This window comes from Schistocerca serialis, chromosome 2, assembly GCF_023864345.2.
Source record: "Schistocerca serialis cubense isolate TAMUIC-IGC-003099 chromosome 2, iqSchSeri2.2, whole genome shotgun sequence".
Classification (NCBI taxonomy): domain Eukaryota; kingdom Metazoa; phylum Arthropoda; class Insecta; order Orthoptera; family Acrididae; genus Schistocerca; species Schistocerca serialis.
The window spans coordinates 124409595-124436388 of NC_064639.1; the positions used below are offsets into that span (position 1 = coordinate 124409595).

The 26794-nt window shown below is 41.2% G+C and overlaps 1 protein-coding gene and 1 pseudogene across 1 annotated transcript in view; one reads left to right on the forward strand and one right to left on the reverse strand.

Annotated features, from left to right (window-relative positions):
• LOC126455458 (dehydrogenase/reductase SDR family member 11-like) overlaps positions 1 to 26794 on the reverse strand; it is a 115451-nt gene that overhangs the window by 15167 nt on the left and 73490 nt on the right. Inside the window, exon 5 of the mRNA XM_050091207.1 lies at positions 863 to 1006. Coding sequence (XP_049947164.1) covers positions 863 to 1006 — 144 coding nt within the window. The remainder of the gene's footprint in view (positions 1 to 862; positions 1007 to 26794) is intronic.
• On the forward strand, positions 26307 to 26424 carry LOC126459473 (5S ribosomal RNA; annotated as a pseudogene).

A 26794-nucleotide genomic window follows, 5' to 3' on the forward strand; every position in this document is an offset into this window, starting at 1 on the left:
AGCCCCCTTAGATTGTTTGCAGATGACGCTGTAATTTACCGTCTAGTAAAATCATCAGACGATCAATTCCAATTACAAAATGGTCTAAAGAAAATTTCTGTATGGTGCGAAAAGTGGCAATTGGCACTAAACAAAGGAAAGTGCGTGGTCATCCACATGGGTACTAAAAGAAATCCGATAAATTTTGGGTATACGATAAATCGCACAAATCTAAGGGCTGTCAATTCGGCTAAATACCTAGGAATTACAATTACGAGCAACTTAAATTGGAAAGACCACATAGATAATACGGTGGGGAAGGCGAAACAAAGACTGCGCTTTGTTGGCAGTACACTTAGAAGATGCGGCAAACCCAATAAAGAGACAGCCTACATTACACTTGTCCGTTCTCTGCTGGAATATTGCTGCGCGGTGTGGGAACCTTACCAGGTAGGATTGACGGAGGGCATCGAAAAAGTGCAAAGAAGGGCAGCTCGTTTCGTGTTATCGCGCAATAGGGGTGAGCGTGTCACGGATATGATACGCGAGTTGGGGTGGCGGTCACTGAAACAAAGGCGGTTTTCTTTGCGCCGACATATATTTACGAAATTTCAATCACCAACTTTCTCTTCCGAATGCGAAAGTATTTTGTTGACACCCACCTACGTAGGGAGAAATGATCATCATAATAAAATAAGAGAAATCAGAGCTCGAACGGAAAGATTTAGGTGTTCCTTTTTCCCACATGCCATTCGAGTATGGAATGGTAGAGAAGTAGTATGAAAATGATTCGATGAACGCTCTGCCAGGCACTTAAGTGTGAATTGCAGAGTAACCACGTAGATGTTGATGTAGAGGCCCCATAAGCCCACTGGCGACTTACCATCACGTGCGGCTCCTGAGACAGCATGTACAACACCGCCTGTGCCACGTCATCTGGCTGAAGGCAAGGGGAATCCCACAAGGCTCGGTTATCTTCACTCACGTTCTTCATGATCTCCGTCTTCACCAGCGCTGGGGATACTTCCTGAAACAAACGTTTACCACTGTGTAAGAGCACCTCGCGTTCGTTTTAAAATACATAAGCGTAATTACCAGGGCTGTATTTAGGATCCATAGACACGGAGGTTTAACCTGTGGTGCAAGCCCTGTAAGTACAGTACTCGTAGTAGCTAACTCGCAAATGTGGAATTTTACCGGAGCTTTGAAGTTAAAATCCTATAACTCAGTAGTTAATGTTTATTACATAAAGCGATCAGAAACAGTCTGAAAAGCTTGTAAGGATGTTGCGGGGTGTTGTACTGAGAAATAGCTGTTAAGAAAGAAATTCGATGCGTTGCACCGTTCCCAAGTTAATTAGCACTGAAGTTACCCAGCCATGTCGTAAGCGTGCAAAATCAAATGGCCCGCCAGATACTATTAGTGTCGGTTGTCCTCCGGTTTTCGGTGATTTTCCTACTTTGCTTCAAGCAAATGCTGGGATGGTTCCTTTGAAAGCGACCGGCCTATTTCCCTTCCCATCCTTCCCTAATCCGATGAGACCGGTGACCTCTCTGTTTGGTGGTGGTGGTGGTTAGTGTTTAACGTCCCGTCGACAACGAGGTCATTAGAGACGGAGCGCAAGCTCGGGTTAGGGAAGGATTGGGAAGGAAATCGGCCGTGCCCTTTCAAAGGAACCATCCCGGCATTTGCCTGAAACGATTTAGGGAAATCACGGAAAACCTAAATCTGGATGGCCGGAGACGGGATTGAACCGTCGTCCTCCCGAATGCGAGTCCAGTGTGCTAACCACTGCGCCACCTCGCTCGGTCCTCTGTTTGGTCTCTTCCCCCAGATCAACCAGTCCTCTCTAGCTAACCGGTTCGTAGGTCCCATCGTTACCTCTAGATGTCACTCCGACGCTAATTAAATACGAACAGATAGCAATAGACACATCACTACTGCAAACAACTTATACATACAAACTATCATCATGATTCAGTCTACGTATAAATGAAAACCGTATCAAAGTCTCTACAGTAGTTCCTACGATACTCCGTCACATGTAGACAGAAAACTGCGGCATGGGCTTTAACATATAATGTTTATAGAATGTATAACATTTTAGTACATGGTTTATCATTTAATGAACTGCTGATAACGAAAATTTAAGAGCATTGAAATCATTAAGGTATTCCACAGGATTTAATAACATCACTACAAACTACATCTTCCTTTTTTTGGGTCATGTCTTCTGACTGGTTTGATGAGGCCCAGCACGAATTCCTCTCCTGTGCCAACCTTTTCACCTCAGATTAGCACTTGCATCCTACGTCCTCTATTATTTGCTGGATGTCTTCCAATCGCTGACTTCCTATACAGTTTTTTCCTTCTACAGCTCCCTCGAGTACCATGGAATCATTCCCTCATGTCTTAACAGATGTCCTATCATCCTGTCCCTTCTCCTTATCAGTGTTTTCCACATATTTCTCTCCTCTCCGATTCTGCATAAAACCATCTCATTCGTTACCTTAACAGTCCACCTACTTTTCAACATTCGTCTGTAGCACCACATCTCAAAAGCTTCGATTCTCTTCTGTTCCGGTTTTCACACAGTCCTTCAATACCATGCAATGCTGTACTCCAGACGTACATTCTCAAAAACTTCTTCCTCATATTAAGGCCGATATTTGATATTAGTAGACTTGTCTGGGTCAGGAATGCCCTTTTTGCCACTGCTAGTCTCCTTTTTATGTCCTCCTTGCTACGTCCGTCACTCGTTATTTTACTGCCTAGGTAGCAGAATTTCTTAATTTCATCTACTTCGAGACCATCGATCCTGATGTTAAGTTTCTCGCTGCTCTCATTTCTACTACTTCTCATACTTTCGTCTTTCTTCGATTTACTCTCCATCCATACTCTGTAACCATTAGACTGTTCATTCCATTCAGCAGATCAGGTAATTCTTCTTCGCTTTCACTCAGGATAGCAATGTCATCAGCGAATCATATCCCTGATATGCTTTCACCTTCAATTTTAATTCCATTCCTCAACTTTTCTTTTATTTCCATCATTGCTTCCTCGATGAACAAACTGAACAGTAGGGGCGAAACATTACATCCTTGTCTTACACCTTTTTAATACGAGTGTGATGGATGCAGTTGTGTGATGGATGCAGTAGTTTTTTTTTACTGGGGGGACTGCAGTGGCGTGGGTGTTGGGAAAGTGGATCAGGCTCATCAGTGGTTATGTAGGATTTGCAGCAGAGATAGGAAGATAGTGGAACAGGAGGGGAACATTGCTGCCCTTCAGGCTGAGCTAGATCAGGCTAGGGAAGATCTGGACAGGTTAAGGAGGTAGAAGGGCAAAGAGAGGTGGGAAGTGGCAACAGGTAGCAGAAGGAACAGGCCTAGAACTAAGTCTGACAGTTTTGTGGTGAATGTCAAAAATAAGTTTGACCTGTTGCTTCAGTTAGAAACTGATGAGCCTCAAGCAGAGGTAGGTGTAGACAGGACACAACAAACTTTCAATAGGAAATTGAAAAAGAATGTAGGAAAGTCATCGAAAAGGAAGAAAGTTTTGTTGTTAGGCAGTTCTCATGCCAGAGGTGTAGGCCAACTTCTGCAGGAGGAATTAGGACCAGAATACCAGGTCACAAATTTTTTCAAACCAAGTGCTAGTCTGGATCAGGTGACAGAGGATTTAGGTTCACTCTGTAAAGGGTTTACCAGGGAAGACACCGTGGTTATTGTGGGAGGGCCAGGGAACAGCATCGACAGAGATCCTGGGTACAGTATAGAGTGTGACCTGGTAAAGATTGCGTCGGCATCGAGACACACCAATGTTGAATTTGTATCTGTCCTGAGACGCCATGACCGGCCTCATTTGAACTCTTCTGTTGGGAGAGTTAATTTGGAGTTGGAACGACTGCTTGTGTCGGGTGCGGGGGCTCATATTGGTGTGGTTCCTGTTGATTATCTCAGTAGGTGGGACTATACCAGGCACGGCCTACATCTCAACAGGAAAGGGAAGGGGAAACTGGCTGGGGTAATAGCAGGAAATTTAAGGGGGGGAGGCACTGCCATGAATGGTAAAATACCAGTGGTTACAGGTGTTGGAGCAGCACCTTTTTTAGGATAGGTAAGACAGAAAGATGTCAAGTTCTACGAGAGGTCAGGATTGAAACAAATCTTCAGTTTAGGAAAGAAATTCAACAGCACAATTCTAGCACATTGGATCACCAATCACAGCTATCAATTATAAATTTTCACCAATCACCAGAAATTTTATCTCCACCAAGTTGTATCTCAGTCCTAGGTAATTGCATTGATGAACTAAAGTCACTCAACCCAGTTGACATAATCTGCCTCTCTGAACACCATGTGACCACTGGTATAGGAACTAGGCCTAAGCACAATGAGAAACTCAGACAGGAGGGTACTGCAAATGTTAGAATAAGGAAAGGTTCTCATAAAAGTATAACTAAAAATAATGTAAGTATATTTCATCAAAATATTGGGAGTTTAAAGAATAAAGTAGATGAGCTTCTGGTTTGTTTGGAAGATTTAGAAGCTGAGAATGAAATAGATATACTATGCCTGTCTGAGCATCACATTGTTACTGATATGGATAAGGTAAATGTAAGTGGTTATAAGCTCTCTGCACATGTAATGAGAGAAAATATGGAGAAAGGAGGAGTTGCCATATATGTCAAAAGTTATCATTGTGCAAAAAGTATAGAAACAAAAAAGTTTTGTGTAGAGAAACATATAGAAGCATGTGCCTGTGAGCTTAAATTAAATAAAGGCACATTTATAATTGTAACTGTATATAGGTCCCCATCAGGAAATTTTCATCTATTTCTGAAAAATTTGGACTCCTTGTTGTGCTATCTGTCAGACAGGGGGAAGCAAATTATTATTTGTGGGGACTTCAATGTAGATTCTCTGAAAGAGGGTAATAGGAAAAATGACCTTGAAGTATTACTCGGTTCTTTCAATTTGACACCCGTTATTGATTTTCCTACTCGGGTGGTAAAGGATAGCAGCTCACTGATAGATAACTTCTTTATAGACCAAGATAAGTTTAACCAGATAAATGCTCAGCCCGTTGAGAATGGTCTTTCTGATCATGGTGCACAGCTAGTTACAGTATATGACATAGCTCCATTCAGCAATACTAAACAGTCCTCCAAAGTAGTACGTTCAGTCAACAATTTAACAATTGCAAATTTCAGGGAAAGCCTACAGCAGTTAGACTGGGATGAGGTGTACCGTGAACCTGATGCCAATTTAAAATATAATTTATTTCATGACATTTTTGTAAATGCATTTGAAGACTGCTTCCCCAAGAAAATAGTTAAATATACTCGTAAGAAACCTTGTAACAAACCATGGCTTACTAAGGGTATAAAAATATCTTGTAACCGGAAAAGGGAAATGTATCTGACAGCAAGAAAGAGTAGTGACCCAGAAACTATTAAACATTATAAAAACTACTGTGTTATATTAAGAAAAGTTATTAAAAAATCCAGGAGTATGTGTATCATGTCTGAAATCAGCAACTCTGATAATAAAATTAAAACAATTTGGAATATTATTAAAAGAGAAACAGGTCAACCAAGAGCAGAGGAAGACAGTATTACCATCAAATTGAATGAAAACTTTACGAACAAAAAGTCAGAAGTTGAAAATATTTTTAATAATCATTTTCTAAATGTTGTGGATATAGTAGGTGTTCATTAGAAGATGCTAGGCTGTTAATGGAAGAGGCCATACCTATGCAATTTGATACAATTGAAATCTCACCCACTTCTCCCTCTGAAATTAGGAAAATAATAAACTTGCTTAAAAGCAAAAACTCACATGGAATTGATGGCATTTCCAGCAAAATACTAAAAGCTTGTTCTCAACAGATAAGTAAGATTCTCAGCCACCTGTGTAATAGCTCTCTGGAACAGGGCATTTTCCCTGATAGACTGAAATATGCTATTGTTATACCTTTGCATAAAAAGGGGGATAGATCTGATGTCAACAATTACCGTCCAATCTCCCTTCTAACAGCTTTATCCAAAATTTTTGAGAAAGTAATGTATTCAAGAGTAGCTTCACATATCTGTAAAAATGAAGTACTAACAAAATGTCAGTTTGGTTTCCAGAAGGGTTTTTCAACAGAAAATGCCATATATGCTTTCACCAGTCAAATTTTGAATGATCTGAATAACCGAACACCACCCATTGGGATTTTTTGTGATCTCTCAAAGGCTTTTGATTGTGTAAATCATGAAATTCTGCTAGACAAGCTCAAGTATTGTGGCATGAGTGGGACAGTGCACAAATGGTTTAATTCGTACCTAACTGGAAGAGTGCAGAAAGTTGAAATAAGTAGTTCTCGTAACATGCAAAGATCAGCACATTCCTCAAACTGGGGAACTATCAAGAATGGGGTTCCACAAGGGTCAGTCTTGGGTCCTTTGTTGTTCTTATTATATATTAATGACTTGCCATTCTATATTCATGAAGAGGCAAAGTTAGTTCTCTTCGCTGATGATACACGTATAGTAATCACACCTGAGAAACAAGAATTAACTGATGAAATTGTCAATACTGTCTTTCAGAAAATTACTAAGTGGTTCCTTGTAAACGGACTCTCACTGAATTTTGATAAGACACAGTACATACAGTTCCGTACAGTGAATGGTATGACGCCATTAATAAATATAGACCTTAATCAGAAGCATATAGCTAAGGTAGAATATTCCAAATTTTTAGGTATGTCCATTGATGAGAGATTAAATTGGAAGAAACACATTGATGATCTGCTGAAACGTTTGAGTTCAGCTACTTATGCAATAATGGTCATTGCAAATTTTGGTGATAAACATCTTAGTAAATTAGCTTACTACGCCTATTTTCACTCATTGCTTTCATATGGCATCATATTTTGGGGTAATTCATCACTGAGGAATAAAGTATTTATTGCACAAAAGCGTGTAATCAGAATAATAGCTGGAGTCCACCCAAGATCATCCTGCAGACATTTATTTAAGGATCTAGGGATATTCACAGTAGCTTCTCAGTATATATACTCTTATGAAATTTGTTATTAACAACCAAACCCAATTCAAAAGTAATAGCAGTGTGCATAACTACAATACTAGGAGAAAGGACGACCTTCACTATTCAAGATTAAATCTAACTTTGGCACAGAAAGGGGTGAATTATACTGGCACTAAAGTATTTGGTCACTTACCAAATAGTATCAAAAGTCTGACAGATAACCAACAAGTATTTAAGAAGAAATTAAAAGAATTTCTGAATGACAACTCCTTCTACTCCATAGAGGAATTTTTAGATATAAATTAAGAAAAAAAAAGAAAATAAACAAAAATATTAAAAAAAATTAAAAAAATAAAAATAAAAAATAAAGAAAAACAAAAAAACACAAAAAATAAAGTTGTTATATTAACTTAAGTATGTTGTTAAATTGACCTAATTATGTCATGTATTGAAAATTCGACTCGTTCCACATCATTACGAAATATCGTATTCATGATCCATGGAACTAGAATTAATCTAATCTAATCTAATCTACTTCGTTCTTGGTCGTCCACTCTTATTATTCACTCTTGGCTGTTGTGCATATTGTATATGACCGGTCTATCCCTATAGCTTACCCCCATATTTCTCAGAATTCCGAACATCTTGCACCATTTTACGTTGTCAAACGCTTTTCCCAGGTTGACAAATCCTATAAACATGTCTTGATTTTTCTTTAGTCTTGCTTCCATTATTAACCGCAACGTCAGAATTGCCTCACTAGTGCCTTTACCTTTTCTGAAGCCAAACTGACCGTCATCTACTGCATTCTCAATTTCCTTTTCCATTCTTCTGTATATTATTCTTGTCAGTAACTTGGGTACAGGAGCTGGTAAGCTAATTGTGCGGTAATTCTCGCACTTGTCAGCTCTTGCCGTCTTCGGAATTGTGTGTATGGTGTTTTTCCGAAAGTCAGATGGTATGTCGCCAGACTCATACGTTCCAGACACCAACGTGAATAGTCGTTTTGTTGCCACTTCCCGCTACGATTTTAGAAATTGTAATGGAATGTTATCTATCATTTCTGCCTTATTTGACCTTAAGTTCTCCAAAGCTCTTTTAAATTCTGATTCTAATACCGGGTCCCCTATCTCTTCTAAATTGACTCCTGATTCTTCTTGTAGCACATCAGACAAATCTTGTCCTCATAGAGCCTTTCAATGTATTCTTTTCACATATCCGCTCTCTCGTCCAACAGTGGAATTACCATTGCACTCTTAATGATAGCACCTTTTGTTTTTAATGTCACCGAAGGTTGTTTTGACTTTCTTGTACGCTGAGTCTGTCCTACCGACAATCATTTCTATTCCGATTCCTTCACATTCTCCATGCAGCCATTTCGTCTTAGCTCCCCTGCACTTACTATTTATTTCATTCCTCAGCGACTTGTGTTTCTGTATTCCTGAGCCTCGCAGAACATTTTGTACTTCCTCCTTTCGTCGATCAATTGAAATATTTCTTCTGTTATCCATGGTTTATTCGCAGTTACCTTCTTTGTACCTATGTTTTCTTTCCCAAATTATGTTATCGCCCTTTTTAGGGATGTCCATTCCTATTCAACTGTGCTGCCTACTGAGATATTCCTTATTTCTGTATCTATAGCCTTAGAGAACGTCAAGCGTGTCTCGTCATTCCTTAGTGCTTCAGTATCCCACTTCTTTGCGTATTGATTCTTCCTGACTAATGTCTTAAAGTTCAGCTTACTCTTCATCACTAATGTGCTGTGATCTGAGTCTATAACTGCTCCTGGGTACGTCTTACAATCCAGTATCCGATTTCGGAATCTCTGTCTGACCATGGTGTAATGTAACTGAAATCTTCCCTTATCACCTGGCGTTTTCCAAGTATACCTCCGTCTCTTGTGATTCCCGAGCAGAGTATTCGCTATTACTAGCTTAAGTTTAGTACAGAACTCAATTAACCTTTCTCCTCTCTCATTTTTCGTCCCAAGCCCATATTCTCCTGTAACCTTTTCTGCTACTCCTTCCCCTACAACTGCATTCCAGTCTCCCGTGACAGATTTTCATCTCCCTTTACATTGTGTATTACCCTTTCAATACCCTCATACACTTTCCTTATCTCTTCATCTTCAGCTCGCAACGTCGGCATGTATACATGGACTATCGCTGTCGGTGTTGGTTTGCTGTCGATTCTGATAAGAATGACCCTATCACTGAACTGTTCACAGTAACACACTCTCTGCCCTACCTTCCTATTCATAACGAATCCTACTCCCGTTATACCATTTTCTGCTGCTGTTGATATTACCCTATACTTATCTGACCAGAAATCCTTGTCTTCTTTCCATATCACTTCGCTGGCACCTACTGTATCTAGATGGAGCCATTACATTTACCTTTACCTATTTTCTGTCTTCCCTAGAACGTTCCATTGCCTTCTGCATCCTAATGCCACTGATCTTTGTTGGTTCTTCCGCCTTCAGGGGTAATTTCCCACCCCTACGACAAGAGAGTGCTCTGAACCTCTGTCTGTTCCTCAGCCCTCTTTGAGAAGGCCGTTGGCAGAATGAGGATGACTTCTTATGCCGGACGTCTTCGGCCGCCAATGCAAAACGGGTAATAACTAAAACTTACACATTATTTCGTCTTGCCCTAAACTTTACTTAATTATGTACAAAACAATAAAATTCCACAAAAAGGTTACTTCTTTTATCAGACAAGTTTTGCAGTATTATTATTATTATTATTCCCCTGTTTAAGCAATAATGTTCCAGGGGTTGGCACCTGTTTAACTCTGGAACGCCGACACAGTGAATCCACAATTCAGAGATATAAAACCACCTGCGGTTTTTTGTTTGAATTAAGGGAAGGTCGCGTCATCAAATTGATGTAGGATATCTCGAATGAAAATTTCAGTAAACCCTCGTTGGCAGTTTGTGAAAGCCTCTTCGCTGCTGCTGTGGAGGCCAAGTTGCCACTGTTGTTACGATATGCCGAGTTTGTGAGTTCGTGGAACGGCTTCTGTTGTAGTACACCGCTAAGACAATTTCCCCCTGCAACTACTACACAGGTATGCCCCAGAGTGAGGTAATAGGAAAGGAGAATGAAGGTTCTACAACACTCCAAACAAATTAGTAGCAAAGACACAGAAATGACTTAAAAAGGTTTACTTATCTTTGTGACTTGTTGAATAATGAAGTCTGCAACCTGCGTAAAATACTACACAAAAATGGCCCTCAATGGCTGAGTTAAATAATCGTTGGTAAACAACTCACACATAGCAAATGCAATTTACAACTGTCTGTTCACTTCTAAGAGTTCACTAACCGATATTCCCTGACTAAGTCAGCCCTGGACGATAACCTATAACCAAGTGGGCCAGAGCTGCTCTTATATCTTTCGAGTAGGCTTCTGTCCATTGTCGTCCGGTAATTGGTGTATTGTACTCGGCCGGAAATTGGCCGAGGCGAAGTCGATATCTTCATCCTCAGCGCCGCCCGTGGTGCTGGTCGAACTCGCGCAAGTGACGAGTCTCTATGGCACTGACACCAGCTCCCATCTTTGTGCCCGTGTTGCTTTTGCCCTGGATGTGACTTGTTCGGACGGCACAGCAAAACTAATCATTAAAACGAACGTCAATTTATTGAGTCACTTTAATTCGATTCACCTATCTAGTGTTGAAAAAAAAAACAGCGTAATTTTTCAATGAATAAAAATCACTGTGTATGAAGTGCAATGATGAATCCCGATTATGCAAGGAAATTAATTAAAAACTGTCTTCGGCATTAATATCTGAAAGCAGAAGGCACCTGAGAGGTATTTGAATGGCTGTTAACTTCTTGGTCAAACTACTTATCAAACCATGGGCATTTGACAAAGGCAGCAATACTGGCTAAGCTCGATACACGAGCTTCGTAATACAAACTCTGAACAAAATAGCACCAATAAAGTTTGAAAAGCGCTTACGAGTTGAGAGCAGCGCAGACTACAAGGAGCGCAAACGCTATTCGTGACAGAGCAACAAGAAATGCCAGGCTAGACCGAACATCACTCGTAACCTCGGCGGAAAAGACGTCGCTCTGCGATGCTAGACAGGCTCGCGCAGCTACCTGGCTGCTCCACGACCCCTCTCCAACTCAGCTCCCTCTGCTATCACACACAGAGAGAGCCAATCCCCGGATTTGCCACCGTGACAGGCATGAATGTCTTTTTCCTCACTACCGTGCTGGGGAATCCTTCGTAAATTTTACAGTTTGCGGCTGTTGTATTTCCGTAGACTAACCAGAAGTTGTTCAAACGACGGAACTCTCTTTCCATATTGGCTGTACGTTTATGTCGCTCGTTTCCCACACTGTGTACGAAAATATGGCGGCTTCCCCTCTGCTATGCTTCCAGGAAGTCCCCATCTGCGTTTCTCACAGTCTTCAGGAGCCACGCAAGAAACAGCTCAACACGCAGCAGAAAGATCCCTATTACTATCACTAGCCAGAGAATAGCCTTCCCAGACGGCTGTCTCAAGCGTCTTACGCTGCCCTTGCGAAAAATTCTGGGAACATCTCGAGTCGTCGCTATTCAACCACACGAAGCCTCTGGCGTGTGGGTGGCCACGCGCCTCTTGTCTCACCAGCAGAACAAGAATTCTGGTTTTTGCGGACACAGAATTTCTCCTACACCTGCCCAGTCCTCCTCTCAGAAAGTCCCGGTCAATATACTCGTAACACATAACGCAATTACTGAAGGTCGCATACTAACATGTGACTAATCAGTATAGTCACAATGTTCAGTTAGTTCACAACTGTGATGGTGCCTTCAGTATCTACCGTAAGTATCAGGCGGCCCAGGCGAATGTCTCTCACAGCATAATACTGCCCCCACCAACCTGCGTCTGTGGCATAGTGCATGTTTCGAACAGAAGTTCGTCTGGATGACAAGAAACGTGATTGATCCGACCAGAAGGAACGTCTGTATGGGCCCAAAGACCAACTCGATGATGCCAGTCCAACTGTAATGGTAACTGATGAGATCAGTGCGTCAACAAGGCAACCATAAGTGTCACCTGCTGTGGAGCCCATGTTCAACAATGTGTGCTGAACGGTTTGCGCCAAAACACTTGTGCTTGTATCAGTATTGTACGAGGACGTGCTGAAAAGTAATGCTTCCGATTTTTTATGTGATAACTCAAAACATTTTAAATAACATAAACCTTATTAACATTCTACAACTTTATTCCTCATGTCTGCATATTTATTTTTGAACATAGTCACCATAGCCACGACCAGTTTCTTAGCGGCACAGTCACTGTGTAATGTCTGACTTCGTTGACAGAACCACAACCTCGCCTCTGCTTGCATCTCTTTATGTTTTACGAACATGAAAATCTGATAAGGCCAAGTGGGTCTGGATGGAGGGCGGTTGATGACAGTGAATCCAAGGTGCCGGATTGTTGCAGACGCCATAGCGCTCGTGTGTGGTCTGACATTGTCAATCTGAACGAGAGAGTATTCCATGTATGGACAAAATCTTCAAATTGATGCTTTCAATTTTCTAAGGGCCTCGCAGTACCTTGCAGAATTTATGGTAGTGCCTTTGGGCATGAATTCGAAATACATCACACTTTGACCATCCAAGAACACTGTGAGAATGATTTTGTTTGCTGATGGCACCGTCTTGAACTTTTCTGGAGCCGGTGATCCCTTGTGCGGGAACTACATTGATGCTCTCTTGTTTTTGAGGTCAAACAAGTGAATAAACACGTCACCTATCACAGTTGTGTTAAGAACCCATCACTCTCGCTCTCAAAACGCGAAAGAAATTGTTGACATACGTCCAAAATCCTCCATTTGATGTCTCGAGATAGCATGTGAGGCACCAAGGGTGCAAAAAGTTTTCTGTGTTGCGGTTCTGCCAGTGATGACCTGTACACGCTCTCGTAATACGCCACACTTACCTGAGAGCTGTGTCTGTGCTACCTGACGATTTTCTCTGACGAGTTCATCAACCAGATTTCGGCGAGCCTCTTCAGCTTCAGTACGCTGTCGTCCACAACGAGCTCTGTTACACACGTTGAGGTTATCACCACTGTTTCCTTCATTACGAGCACGAACAACCCAAAGTCACATATTACTGACGTTAACACAATCATCACCGTACACAGCTCTCATTCTCCTATGGAGGCACGTTTTCTGCGGTTAGAAACGCGATTACAATATACTGTTTCTCAAGTAGCGGCTAATTTACGTTACCACAACCGCCATATTAGACGCTACAATGCGGAGCGCTCTAGTGGCAGAGGGAGGTAACTTGCGTCAGCGAGCGGGAAAGTGGACTGAGTGATATGCAAGACATGTAATACCTGAACTGTTATTAAGGACAGAATAAAATTTCAGAGACATTGCTCTTCAGCACATCCTTGTACTTTGTGTGATTCAAGGATTCTGACACAGATCGCTGCCCTTTCCTGGTTTACAGAGGAGTCGAGCTTCCGACCTCTATGTTATGTTATGAGGTGTGGACGTTCAACACATTGTCACCTACTGGTCGTTTCATCGTCCTTCAGCCACTTTTCGTAGATGTTCACAATAGTACTACACAAGCAGCCGCGTAGCCACGGAATTTCCGAGATCTTCGTTCCCACATGGCGGGTCACAACAACGTTCCCTTTTGCCGAAGTCGCTTATATCAACAGATTTCTCCCTTTTGCAGCCCGTATCGAGACTAGGCTGATCTCCCACTCGTCTATATTTCACTTATACACACCTACAGCTACATCTACAGATGTACTCCATATGCTACCGTAATGTGTGTGTGTGAAATCTTATGAACTTAACTGATGCCATCAGTCCCTAAGCTTACACACTACTTAACATAAATTATCCTAAGGACAAACACTTACATCCATGCCCGAGGGAGGACTCGAACCTCCGCCGGGACCAGCCGGCTGCCGTAATGTATATGCGGAGAATACCTTGTATCACTGTCTTCTTTCATGCTTCAGTCGCAAACAGAGTGAGCGAAATGTACACGTTGTTGAGCTGTTCCAGCGTCATGACCAGCCACACGCTAATGGTGCTGTGAGGAGGAATAATGTGGTGTTGAAGATGGCACTGACAGCAACCAACTTTGCCCATGCTCTTCTGGCGCCTGTCAGGACTATTAATAGATGGAGATTTTACAGGGTATGGTCCACATCTGAACAGGACTGGGAGGGAATATTGATACAGCTGATTCTCGAAAGTATAGTGGGTGGATCTCAGGTGACATATGGTCAAGTACCTGTCGTCACCAATAGGAAAAGTATTTCTGTTTTAGGATAAATCCAGAGAAAATACTTCCCTGTCTAACGAGAATCTCTAGCTGTTTAGAAAATTCTGAAAAAATCGCTCACAACAAGACAATAACATACCAAATGGTACACATACTACATGTCATAAAGAAACAAAAATCATTGGGAAAAGCAACATGGGATATTTCACAAACTTAACAATCCTTCATCAAAACATACAACAACAACAAAAAATACAACTGAAGTTAAGCTCCAGTCTATGAACTCCACTGTAGTTTGTGTCACTGAGCGTTGGTGTAGAGGCAAGGAAATCCAACATGTAGTATTATCATTGTATGAAAGGACACACTCTTAGTTTAGGGCTAGTTCAAAGAGCAGAGGATCATGCATTTATTTCAGAAAAGGAGCACAGTTCAAATCAAGTCATGACCTTAGTACAGGAAGTGAACTTAAACATTTTGAAACATCAGCTAGAAAGCTTGTTAAGGCACAGAAATTAATCATCTTACGTGTGTATCAGTCTCCCAGTGGTAGTGTTTGCGCTTTTTTCAATAAATTAACAGAAGTTCTAGATAAAATGTCAAGCACAAATGTCAAAATAATTTTGTGTGGGGACATAAACACAAGTGCCACAAATGAAACTAGTAGCACCTCATATATAGGTTTCAGAGATTTGGCATGTTGTTGTGGGTCAATAGTGCAACAAGGTTTCATACAGTGACAACGTCAGTAATCAACCTGAAAGGGTACAGTACCGCCCGACATTGAAATAGGTACAACATTCTTCGTTATTCTTGTCATAACAACATATTTTTTGTAATAATAACTCAATTTCACTTAATACACAGAAACCGGATACCAGTGTAGGAAAGAATGACAATTTATTTATTTAATTGATCACATGTGCACTCCCACAAAATAAATCCCTACACCAATTTGGTGAGATCTGCGAAATGAATGAATGTATGGTCGTCTGCTAACCACAGATAGTGAATGTGCAATATATGATCATCTTTGAGACGGGCCTTTGGTCACCTTTGGTGGAACCAAAGAGATGAAATTTACCTGAGCTTTGAGCGCCTGAAATGTGGCTGACCAATACGGTAACATGGTGCGCCCCCACCTCGATGGAGGTGCGAGCTGACCTGAAGAACGGCCATGTTCCAGCACTCTGCCGCTGGATCTAGTGTTTGTAAGACCTGTCTTAGGTGTGCTCCATAAAGACAAAAGAGTGGAGACATGGTATGCATGTGAAATACTTAAGAATAGTTTGGAATAATAATTTCTCTATTTCAGGAACTTTTGTGGGGAGAATTAAACGTCAGGCAGGTAATATTAAGGGCATCGTAGTAATCTTCGGAAGTGACCAACGGTCACAATGAAACCACGTGTAGCAATAAGTTGAAATACTTCCGAGTGCTTAAGTTAAGCTGAATTACTAGCGTGTGTACTATAAGTTGGAAATGTTTAAGAAATGACGTGTGCAGGACATGAAATTAGAGACGAGTACTTCCACGTGGTGAGTACTGTGTGAGTCTCAATCTGTGTATGAGACAAAGGATAAAGAGAAGTACTCGGCCATGGTATCAGTTGAGGACTCGCGTGTGTGATGTATATGTTCTTAATATTACTTAGCGTGTTATGTTTCCGTGTGACGCTTGATTCAAACTATAATACTCTGAGAGAGGAGCAAGGTGAGTCAGCCGTCTATCCAGCAACGCCACTTGGCTTGCATTGCACAGGAAGACGTGCATATATCCTCCAGAGTTCGTAGTAGGAAAGAAAAGTTGCGAACTGGGGCAGTGTCGTGTGAAACTGGGATGAATACTAATTGAAGTGGGAAAGCTGAAAGTGATGTGATTATAATGTTGTGACTGTTCCTTGTGTTGTATTCCATGTTTCAGTGTGGTGTATGTCATGTAATTTAAGTATGTGTGGTTTGCATGGGAGAGTAGCAAGGTAGTTTCAGAGGTAGTGGGTTATGCATGTTCCTTTTGTACCGCTCGGTCTGGAGGAAAGTTTCGTGATGATGGTTGTGAGAGTCGAAGTGTGAGATATAGCAAAAGATCCACCATCCTATCCAGAAAGTGCACTGCAGCGTTAAATAATTACGAGACCATAAGATAGAGAATCACCAATGCAAAGCCATGCCCTCTGGGCGGAATTTCTCATGTGTTATTGTTGTAGGTTATAGAATTTGTGTGTTTAGGTTATAGAATTTATCTGAATGAATAAGATAGTGAAAAGAAAAAGATTGGTGGCCTTTTCCTTCGAATTGTATGTTGTCATTATATCCAGAATTTATAATGTGTGCGCCATTCATATTCAGTGCGATGGCCACGTGTTGATCAAAGCCGTTAAATAAAAAAGAAAATGTGGTATTGCCAGTGCGTAGAGAACAGTCAGAGTTGTGTAAATTACTAACAGTCAGATGTGCGTTTCCGTTGCGTAATATTCATACAGGAGAATAACTTGTAACTTAATTGTGAGTACTAGAGTTCATGTTACTCGATAAATAAGAATGAGTCCACTCGCTTGGCAGACCACTCATCTTGCAGGCCTGACTGCTTGATGCCACAGTATGAGCAAGGGATGTGGGTGCCTCTCAAACCATGTGGTCACAAATAGCACAATGTAGCTTTAAAGGGTACTGCAGTATCAGATCATTTACTCCAAATAATAAGAGTAAAATCAGGTACGAAAAATGTCCCTAAACTGCAAACTGACGAAAGACATTTATCAGAAACAAAAACGCAAGATTTTTCAAAAGAAAGATCAAACCATAGTTCAGCTAAAGCGTATAGAGGAACGAATTTAAATGTGTTGTTCTCTAAATTCTCCTCATTATTTAAATGGAACTTTGTAAGTATCTACATCAGTATCAATGTCACACAAAAACAAATAATAACAGTAAGTATTAAGAAGCCCGAAACCCTCAAGCGCTCAGTTCCATGAAAAAAGTCATAAGAACCCAGAGTTTTTAAATTTCGGTCATACCTACAAAAACATTTATAGGAAGGTACTGATTGTTGAAAAAAGGTCATTTAATGACAAAATCATATAAAATGCAGAGAACAAAAGCAAAACCATTTTTGATTTCACTGAAAAGGAAAAATGGAGAGAGCAACATATGCAAAATAACACACTGATAAGAAAGGCGAATAAAGTAGTAAATGATTCACGTCACCTAGAAAGTTACATGAATGAGCGTTTTTCAACTATTGTAGACAAACAACAGCAAAAATTCCCAAAGACATATAACTTATGTAAACAATTATACACTGACCTACGTTGCCACCGAGCACAGAGCATGAAGTCAATAAATCTGGACAAATACTAAAAAATCAAAAAATCAATAGTCTTCGATGAAGTACCACTGCGTGCACTGAAACAATGTGTAGTGAGCGTACAACCTCTCTCAACAAACATAGTAAACGAACCCTTCACATCAGGAAGTTGCCAGAGTTGGGAGCTCCAACGTTAGGCGCGTTATGGGGCCCCTTAGGGACTTGGCTGACATGAAGGGTAAGAAAACCAATGTGCACTCCGTGTGCACACCGGGTGGAGTCATTCCAGATGTGGAAAGGGTCCTCCCGGATGCCAAGAAGAGCACAGGGTGCAGCCACCTGCAGGTGGTTGCTCACGTCGATACCAGTGAAGTGCGTCACTTGGATCAGAAGATATTCTCTCTGGTTTCGAGTGGCTAACAGAAGTGGTAAAGGCTGCAAGTCTTGCTTGCAAGATGAACCAGAGCTGACCATTTGCAGCATAGTCTACGGGACCGATTGCGGACCTCTGGTAAAGAGCCGAGTGGAGGGTCTGAATCAGAGGCTCAGACGGTTCTGTGACCGTGAAGGCTACAAATTCCTCGACTTGCGTCAAGGGTGGTTGGGTTTCGGGTTCCGCTGAATAGGTCAGGTGTCCACTATACGCAGGAGGTGGCTACACGGGTAGCAGGGCCTGTGTGGCGTGGACGGGGCGGTTTTTTAGGCTAGAGGGTCTCGGGAAAACACAGAAATGGCTTCACTCACAAAGGGTGCAGGCTGAACACAGGAAGAACGTAGATACAGGAACCATCGGTATTACAGTTGTAAATCGTCGTAGCTGTGTTGGAAAAGTATCAGAGCTCCAAGCGCTAACAGAAAGCGCTGATGCTCAAATCTTTATAGGCATTGAAAGCTAGCTAAAGCCGGATATAAGTTCAGCCGAAATTTTTGCGAAGAACCTAACGGTGTTCCGAAAGGAAAGGCTAAACACGGTTGGCGGTGGCGTGTTAGTTGCTGTCAGAAGTAGTTTATCTTGTCGCTAAATTGAAGTAGATACTTCCTGTGAGTTAGTATAAGCAGAGGTCATTGTTGACAACCGGAATAAAATACTAATTAAATCCGCTTACCGACCAACCAATTCAGATGATACAGTTCAAAGAAAACCCGACTCATACGATAATAGTTGTTGGCGATTTTAATTTACCCTCGATATGTTGGCGAAAATACGTGTTTAATTCCGGAGGTACGCATAAAATATCATCCGAAATTTGTTAAACGCATTCTCTGAAAATTATTTCGGGCAGTTTGTTCATGAGCCCACGCGAATAGTAAACGGTTGTGAAAACACACTTGACCCCTTAGCAACAAATAATCCTGAGTTAATAACGAGCGGCAAAACCGATTCAGGGATAAGTGAACACAGGGTTGTCGTAGCGAGATTGAATATTGTAATCCCCAAATCCTCGAAAAATAAGCGAAAAATAAACCTATACAAAAAAGCAGATAAAAATTCATTTGATGCCTTCCTGAGAGCCAATCTCCACTCATTCCAAATTAATAATGTAAGTGTAGACCAGGTGTGGCTTAGATTTAAAGAAATAGTATCGGCAGCAACTGAGAGATTTATACTAAACAAATTAACAAACAACGGAGCTGATGCCCCTTGGTACACAGAACGGGTTAGAACACTGTTGTAGAAACAACGAAATAAACATGCCAAATTTAAACAGATGCAAAATCCCCAAAATTGGCGATCTTTTACAGAAGCTCGAAATTTAGCGAGGACTTCGATGCGAGATACTTATAACAGTTTCCACAACGAAACTTTGTCTCGACACCTGGCAGAAAATTTTAAGAGATTTTGGTTGTATGTGTAGTATGTTAGCGGCAATAAACAATCAATGCCTTCTCTGCACGATAGCAATGGAGATACTATCGAAGACAGTGCTGCGAATGCAGAGTTACTAAACACAGCTTTCCGAAATGCCTTCACAAAAGAAGACGAAGTAAATATTCCAGAATTCGAGTCGAAAACAGCTGCAAACATGAGTAACGTAGAAGTAAATATTATCGGGGTAGTGAAGCAACTTAAATCACTCAATAAAAGCAAGTTTTCTGATCCAGACTGTATACGAATTAGGTTCCTTTCGGAGTATGCTGATGCATTAGCTCCATACTTAACAATCATATACAACCGTTCGCTCGACGAAAGATCCGTACTCAAAGACCGGAAATTTTCACAGGTCACATCAATATTCTAGAAAGGTAGTAGGAGTAATCCACTAAATTACAGGCCTATATCGTTAACGTCGATATGCAGCAGGATTTTGGAACATATATTGTGTTCGAACATTATGAATTACCTCGAAGAAAACGGTCTATTGACACACAGTCAACATGGGTTTAGAAAACATCGTTCCTGTGAAACACAACTAGCTCTTTATTCACATGAAGTGTTGAGTGCTATTGACAAGGAATTTCAGATCAATTCCGTATTTCTGGATTTCCGGAAGGCTTTTGACACGGTACCATACAACCGGCTCGAAGTGAAATTGCGTGATTATGGAATATCGTCTCGGTTATGTGACTGGATTTGTGATTTCCTGTCAGAGAGGTCACAGTTCGTAGTAATTGACCGTAAGTCATCGAGTAAAACAGAAGTGATTTCTGGCTTTCCGCAAGGTAGTGTTATGGACCCGTTGCTGTTCCTTATCTATATAAACGATTTGGGAGACAATCAGAGCAGCCGTCTTCGGTTGCTTGCAGACGACGCTGTCGTTTATCGACTAATAAAGTCATCAGAAGATCAAAACAATCTGGAAAACGATTTAGAAAAGATATCTGAATGGTGCGGAAAGTGGCAGTTGACCCTAAATAATCAAAAGTGTGAGGTCATCCACATGAGTGCTAAAAGGAACTCGTTAAACTTCGATTACACGATAAATCAGTCTAATCTAAAAGCTGTAAATCCAGCTAAATACCTAGGTATTACAATTACGAACAGCTTAAATTGGAAGGAACACACTGAAAATATTGTGGGGGAGGCTAACCAAAGACTGCGTTTTATTAGCAGGACACTTAGAGAATGTAACAGACCTACCAAGGAGACTGCCTACAGAACGCTTGTCCGTCCTCTTTTAGAATACTGCTGCGCGGTGTGGTATCGTTACCAGATAGGACTGACAGAATACATCGAGAAAGTTCAAAGAAAGGCAGCAGGTTTTGTATTATCGCGAAATATGGGAGAGAGTGTCACAAAAATGATACAGGATTTGGGCTAGAAAGGCGTTTTTCGTTGCTACGGAATCTTCTCACGAAATTCCAATCACCAACTTTATACTCCGGATGCGAAAATATTTTATTGACACCGACCTACTTAGGGAGGAACGGTCACCACGACAAAATAAGAGAAATCAGAGCGCGTACGAAAGATACAGGTGTTCATTCTTTCCGCGCGCTATACGAGATTGGAATAACAAAGAATTGTGAAGGAGGTTCGATGAACCCTCTGCCAGGCACGTAAATGTGATTTGCTGAATATCCATGTAGCTGTAGATGTAGAACAGCCAAGAGTTCTGTCTCTGCTAAAGAAGGATAATGCAGAAGACATAGTAAATTGCCGGCCCATTTCACTGCTGTCACCATTCTAAAAATAACAGAATCAATTATGAAAGACAGATTAATGAGTTTCTTGAATAACTACAACCATAGTTTGGCTTCTGAAGTGGTAGAAATATGGAATCGTCTATAGTGGAATTCACAAAAGCCATACTTGATGCTTTTGACAAAGATGAATGAGTTACAGCATATTTTTAGATCTTTATAACGCTTTTGATACAGTTGAGCATGAGATTTTATTGAGTAAGCTGGAAGCATTAGGAATAAAACTGGTTCTATCATATCTAGCAGCTAGGGTACAAGGAGTAGAGATAACAAAAACCTCAAATACGTCTATGGTTTTAGTAAAACACTTATCAGAGCCAAAATACGTTAGTAAAGGAGTGGCTCAGGGAGCATTTTAGGACCAATACTGTTTTTGCTATAACTCGATGACTTTCCTACTAGTGTTAGGCGTGGAGACAAAATTCTCTTTGCTGATGGCAACAATATCTTTGTTACTTAAAAAACAAGAGAACTCCTTGCAGAGAAAGCAAATAAAACCCTCAAGGAAGTTTACAATTGATAAGAGAACTCCTTGCAGAGAAAGCAAATAAAACCCTCAAGTAAGTTTACAATTGGTCAATAAGCAATAAAGTGACATCGAACATAAAGAAAACAAATGATATGAGTTACACTTTGAAGAGGAAAAATGACTATTCAGTTAAATGTAGATGGCGACTCTATAGATAGTGTAACAAATGCGGAACGTCTAGGAATGAATATTGATTCTTAGTTGAAATAATATGAACATACGAAGATACTTGCAGACAGAATGTCATCAGCATGTTACGTCCTTGGAGTGCTGTCAGTGTATAACAGCCAGTGTCTTTTAGTTACATACTATTCATATGTACACTCAACTCTTAGCTACGGCATTTTTTACTGGGACCAAATGTACAAAATATGAACACGATTTTCAAACTGCAGGAAAGGGTCATAAAAATAATAACCAAAAACCGTAGTCGATTTCATTGGAAAGATCTGTTAAAAACACTTGGGTTTTAAGTGCACCATTTGGATACATTTACCATTCAGTTTTACACATAAGAAATAACATCGATAACAAGTACCCAGACAGTTCTGTCCACGGTCATGGAACAAGGTGTAGACTGAAGTTATACTTACTAAGAAAGTATAAAAAAGAACTCAAAACAACATTTTCTACCAAGGAATAAAACGGTACAATAAATTGCCAAAGGAGATTAAAGAAACTGCTAAACGAACTTATCTAAAAAGGTAGTTAAAAAGTATCTGTTAACCAAACATTCTATATGTTGAAGGATTAACTAGATAACACAGAGTAGCGGTCTGGTAAAAAAGTAACACAAATAATAATAACGATAATAAAATATCTGACACTCTACATAACACTTTCACACTATGATATTTCCTTCTTTTTTCATTTTCTGGCAAAACTTACTCCCAAAGCCAAGCAGTTTATAATATTTACACATATTTCTGAACTTGACATTTTACTCGTTATATAGGGATATTGATGCAGTTTTTCAGGCTAATAAATGAGAAGTTACGGTGCTCAGAATGCTCCTGACATGAGCTAACAGTGCGTGTAGTGTTATGAAACAATGTACGTGTAGTGTGTGTGCAGTGACTGGAAGTGAGAAATGAATGGATAGGGTAGCATTAGCCTTTTATCGTAATTAAACAACTTACTTCTAAAACAGTAGTGTGCACTAGGTTAAAACGAAAGAGCACTGTTTTAAACAGAGTGAGCTTGTATTCGGGAGGGTGGAGACTTCAGTCTTCATCCAGCCTTCATGAGTTAGGTTATCCATTGTTTTCCTAAATTACTTCAGGAAAATGCCAAGATATTTCCAGCTATAAAGAAGCAGTCGACTTCATGTCCAATCCTCGTCATTCTAGATCTATAAGTCTGTAAACGAAAGTGTATGTGATTTTCTTTAATTTTGTTGTTCTTAAATTGTAGCGCCAAGAATGTCCAATAAAAGATATGTACTACTACTGCTACTAATGCTACTAAAACCATTGTCCACATGCCTCTGCACGTGACCTAATTTATCTTCGTGGTCTTTACACGAAATGCACATTGGCGGCAGTAGAATCGTTCTTCAGTCAGCATCAAATGCCGGTTCTTTGAATTTTCTCGAAAATAATGTCATCTTCTCGCCAGGGATTCCCTATTGAGTTCACGCAGCATTTCTGTAATACTTGTGTGTTGATCGCCTCTGAACTGCTTCGATATGTCCCTTTAATACTACCTGGTGGGGATCCCCAATAACTGAGCAGTACTCACAAATGGGTAACGCTAGTGTTGTGTACGAGGCCCCTGTTGTAGATGAATTGGACTTACCTAAAATTTTTCCATTAAACCGGTGTCGATCATCCGTCTTCCCAGCTACCGTGTTTACCTGCTCTTTCCATTTCATATCGCCTAGCAACGATATGCCTAGATATTTAATCGACATCTTTCCTGCTCATATGCATTAACTTGCGTTTTCATACATTTAGAGCCAGCTGAAACTCATCATACCAACTACAATTTTTATCTACGTCATCTTGTACCCTCCTTCAATCACTCAATGACGACACCTTTCCGTATACCATAGCGTCATCAGAAAACAGCGGCAGATTGCTGCTCAGCCTGTCCGTCAGATCAGTTATGTACGAGAAGAATTCAAAAGGTATACGGTCGTCTGAGAAAAGGAATATTTATTCTAATGATAGAAAACTGAAACATGCATTATTTTCTACATAACCTCTCTGGACTTCAATGCACTTTGTCCAACGTTTCACAAGTTTTTTGATTTCGCCGGTTTTTGGTTGCACCTGTAATCAATTTTGCACCGCATCAACGACATCAGCATCGGTTGCAAAACTTCTTCCCCTAAGCGCTTCCTTCAGTGGTCCAAACATATGAAAATCCAACTCCTTTACTGTTTCGGCCGTCCGTTTCGCAGAGTGTGGCTGACCGTTATCTTGCTACAGGATGACACATTTTCGCAGTTTTCAGCGACATTTGAATCTGATTGCAGATTTCAGTTTAGTTCGCTACACTTCTCAATAGTTTTCACTGTTCACAGTTTTCCATCACCATACCCTAAATGACTTTCAACTTGTCCTCAGCTGTTAACAGCGGTGGCCTGCCCGATATTTCCTAGTCACTTGGAGAAGTTCTTCTGTGCTTGGAAAGCGCTCTATGAATTCGTAAATCTTACTTCGCGATAAGCAACTTTCACCACATTGCGCTTGCATTCGATGAATAATTTCCACAGCTTTAAGTCCTTCCGCCAACAAAAAGCGAATCACTGTCCTCTTTTTCTCTTTGGTGCAGATCGACAATGGTGATGACACGTTTCACTGTCTGCTACAAAACAACTATCGCCGGAATAAGAGTGACACGTTCTATAGAACTGTTGCCGCCTATAATACTTCAGCAGTGTTACCAAGCCCTACGGCGAGAAATTTCAGAACTGCCTTTAGGTTTTCACTTCCCCTCATACATAAAGAATAAGAACGGTCTTATTACATTTCCGTGGGGCACTCCTGACGATACCATTCTCTCTGTTGAACACTCGTCGTAGAGGACAACATACTGGGTTGTATTACTATAAAAGTGTTGAGCCACTCACATATCTGGAAACCGTATGCTCGAGCCTTTGTTAATAGTCGGCCGAGCGCACAGTGTCACACGCTTTTCGGGAATCAGGAACTCTGCCTGTTACCTTTTGTCCACGGTCCGGAGGACATCAGGTGAGAAAAGAGCAAGATGACTTTTGCAAGAGCGGTTCTTTCGAAATCCATGCTGATTTGTTGACAGAAGCTTTTCCGTCTCAAGGAAATTGTCTGTGATTTTGCGGGTTCATTATGTTCTTCCTCTATACAGATATAACCTGCGCTTTTTTTTCAGTCGCATCGTAGTTTGCACTACGCGAAAGATTCACGATAAATGTAAGGTAGGTAAGGAGGAATCCATCCGGGCATGGCCATTTATTTGTTTTCAAATCTTTCACTTGATTTCTCTGCCTTCCTTATATCGCCATGTACAGTAGTCACTCTCGCGGAACGTGTAATCGCAATAAGGTGCCTCGTCAGGATAATACAGCGAAAAGCGCCTTTTTTGGTAAAGGTACATTCGATTTCAAAAACGCAATTGTTTATTTTATTTTTGTAGTTCACACTAGAGCGGTCGTGGTGGTCACATAAGCTTGCTATAACGAGTCAGTAACGCATATGTCTGATGCTATGGGTTATAAGATGTCTTGTACGTGCCAAAATTCTGTTAATCATTCTTTTACAGTTCTTCGGAATTTTTCCAACTGAAGTGACACGCATTTCACCGGGCACCACTGGGAATTTGAAGCAAGGGAGCGTTGATTTCGAAAGGTGAATGTTGACTTAATTCCTATCAGCTGTTCTCTGAAAAATTCAGCCTAAGAAGGCAAACAAAATGATTACGTCTGTTACAACCATTAAGACACTTCGTTATTTTGAATTTATGTGGTATGGGCCGCTTTGTAGTGCGGACTCGTTATACTTCGATTTAAATTATTTTGTACAGGGTGACAATTATTGAACTGTACGAAAAAAACGTAAGTTAGTTACTAACTACGGCGTGCACACATTTTATTCAACGTCACTACAGATATTCGGATTTAGGTTATGACATGTTGGATATGCCTGCCACCATTGGCGATGATGTGGCGCAGACGAACAGCGAAATTCTGCACGACCCGCAGAAGTGTAGGAAGATCGTTGCTGTCGATGACCTCCTGAATGGCTGTTTTCAGCTCAGCAAAGGTCTTGGAATTATTGCTGTACACTTTGTCTTTAATACAGCGCCACAAAAAACAGTCGTATGTGTTCATATCCGGCGAATATGGCGGCCAATCGAGGCCAATGCCAGTGGCCTCTGTGTACCCCAGAACCAGAATGCGGTCCCCAAAGTGCTCCTCCAGAATATCAAACACGCTCCTGCTTCGATGGCGTCGAGGTCCGTCTTGCGTGAACCACATTTTGTCGAACTCATGGTTACTTTAGATAATGGGGAAAAAATCATCTTCCTAAACCGTCACGTACCATTTGGTAGTCACTGTGCCATCAAGAAGCCAACGGCCTTGCTGCAGTGGTAACACCGGTTCCCGTCAGATCACCGAAGATAAGCGCTGCCAGACTGGGCTAGCACTTGGATGGGTGACCATCCGGTCTGCCCAGCGCTGTTGGCAAGCGGGGTGCACTCAGCCCTTGTGAGGCAAACTGAGGAGCTGCTTGAGTGAGAAGTAGCGGCTCCGGTCACGAAAACTGACAACGGCCGTGAGAGCAGTGTGCTGACCACATGCCCCTCCGTATGACGCGGCGGTCGATCGGTACCGTTGGGTCTTTCAAGGCCTGTTAGGACGAGCACGACATACGGCCGGGAGAGCGGAGTGCTGACCACATGCCCCTCCATATCCGCATCCTGTGACGCTTGTAGGTTGGGGATGACACGGCGGCCGGTCGGTACCGATGGATCCGCCGGGGCCTGTGGACGAAGTTAACGTTTACGTGCCATCACGGAATATCGCACGGATTATTCCGTGATTGGACATTGCACAC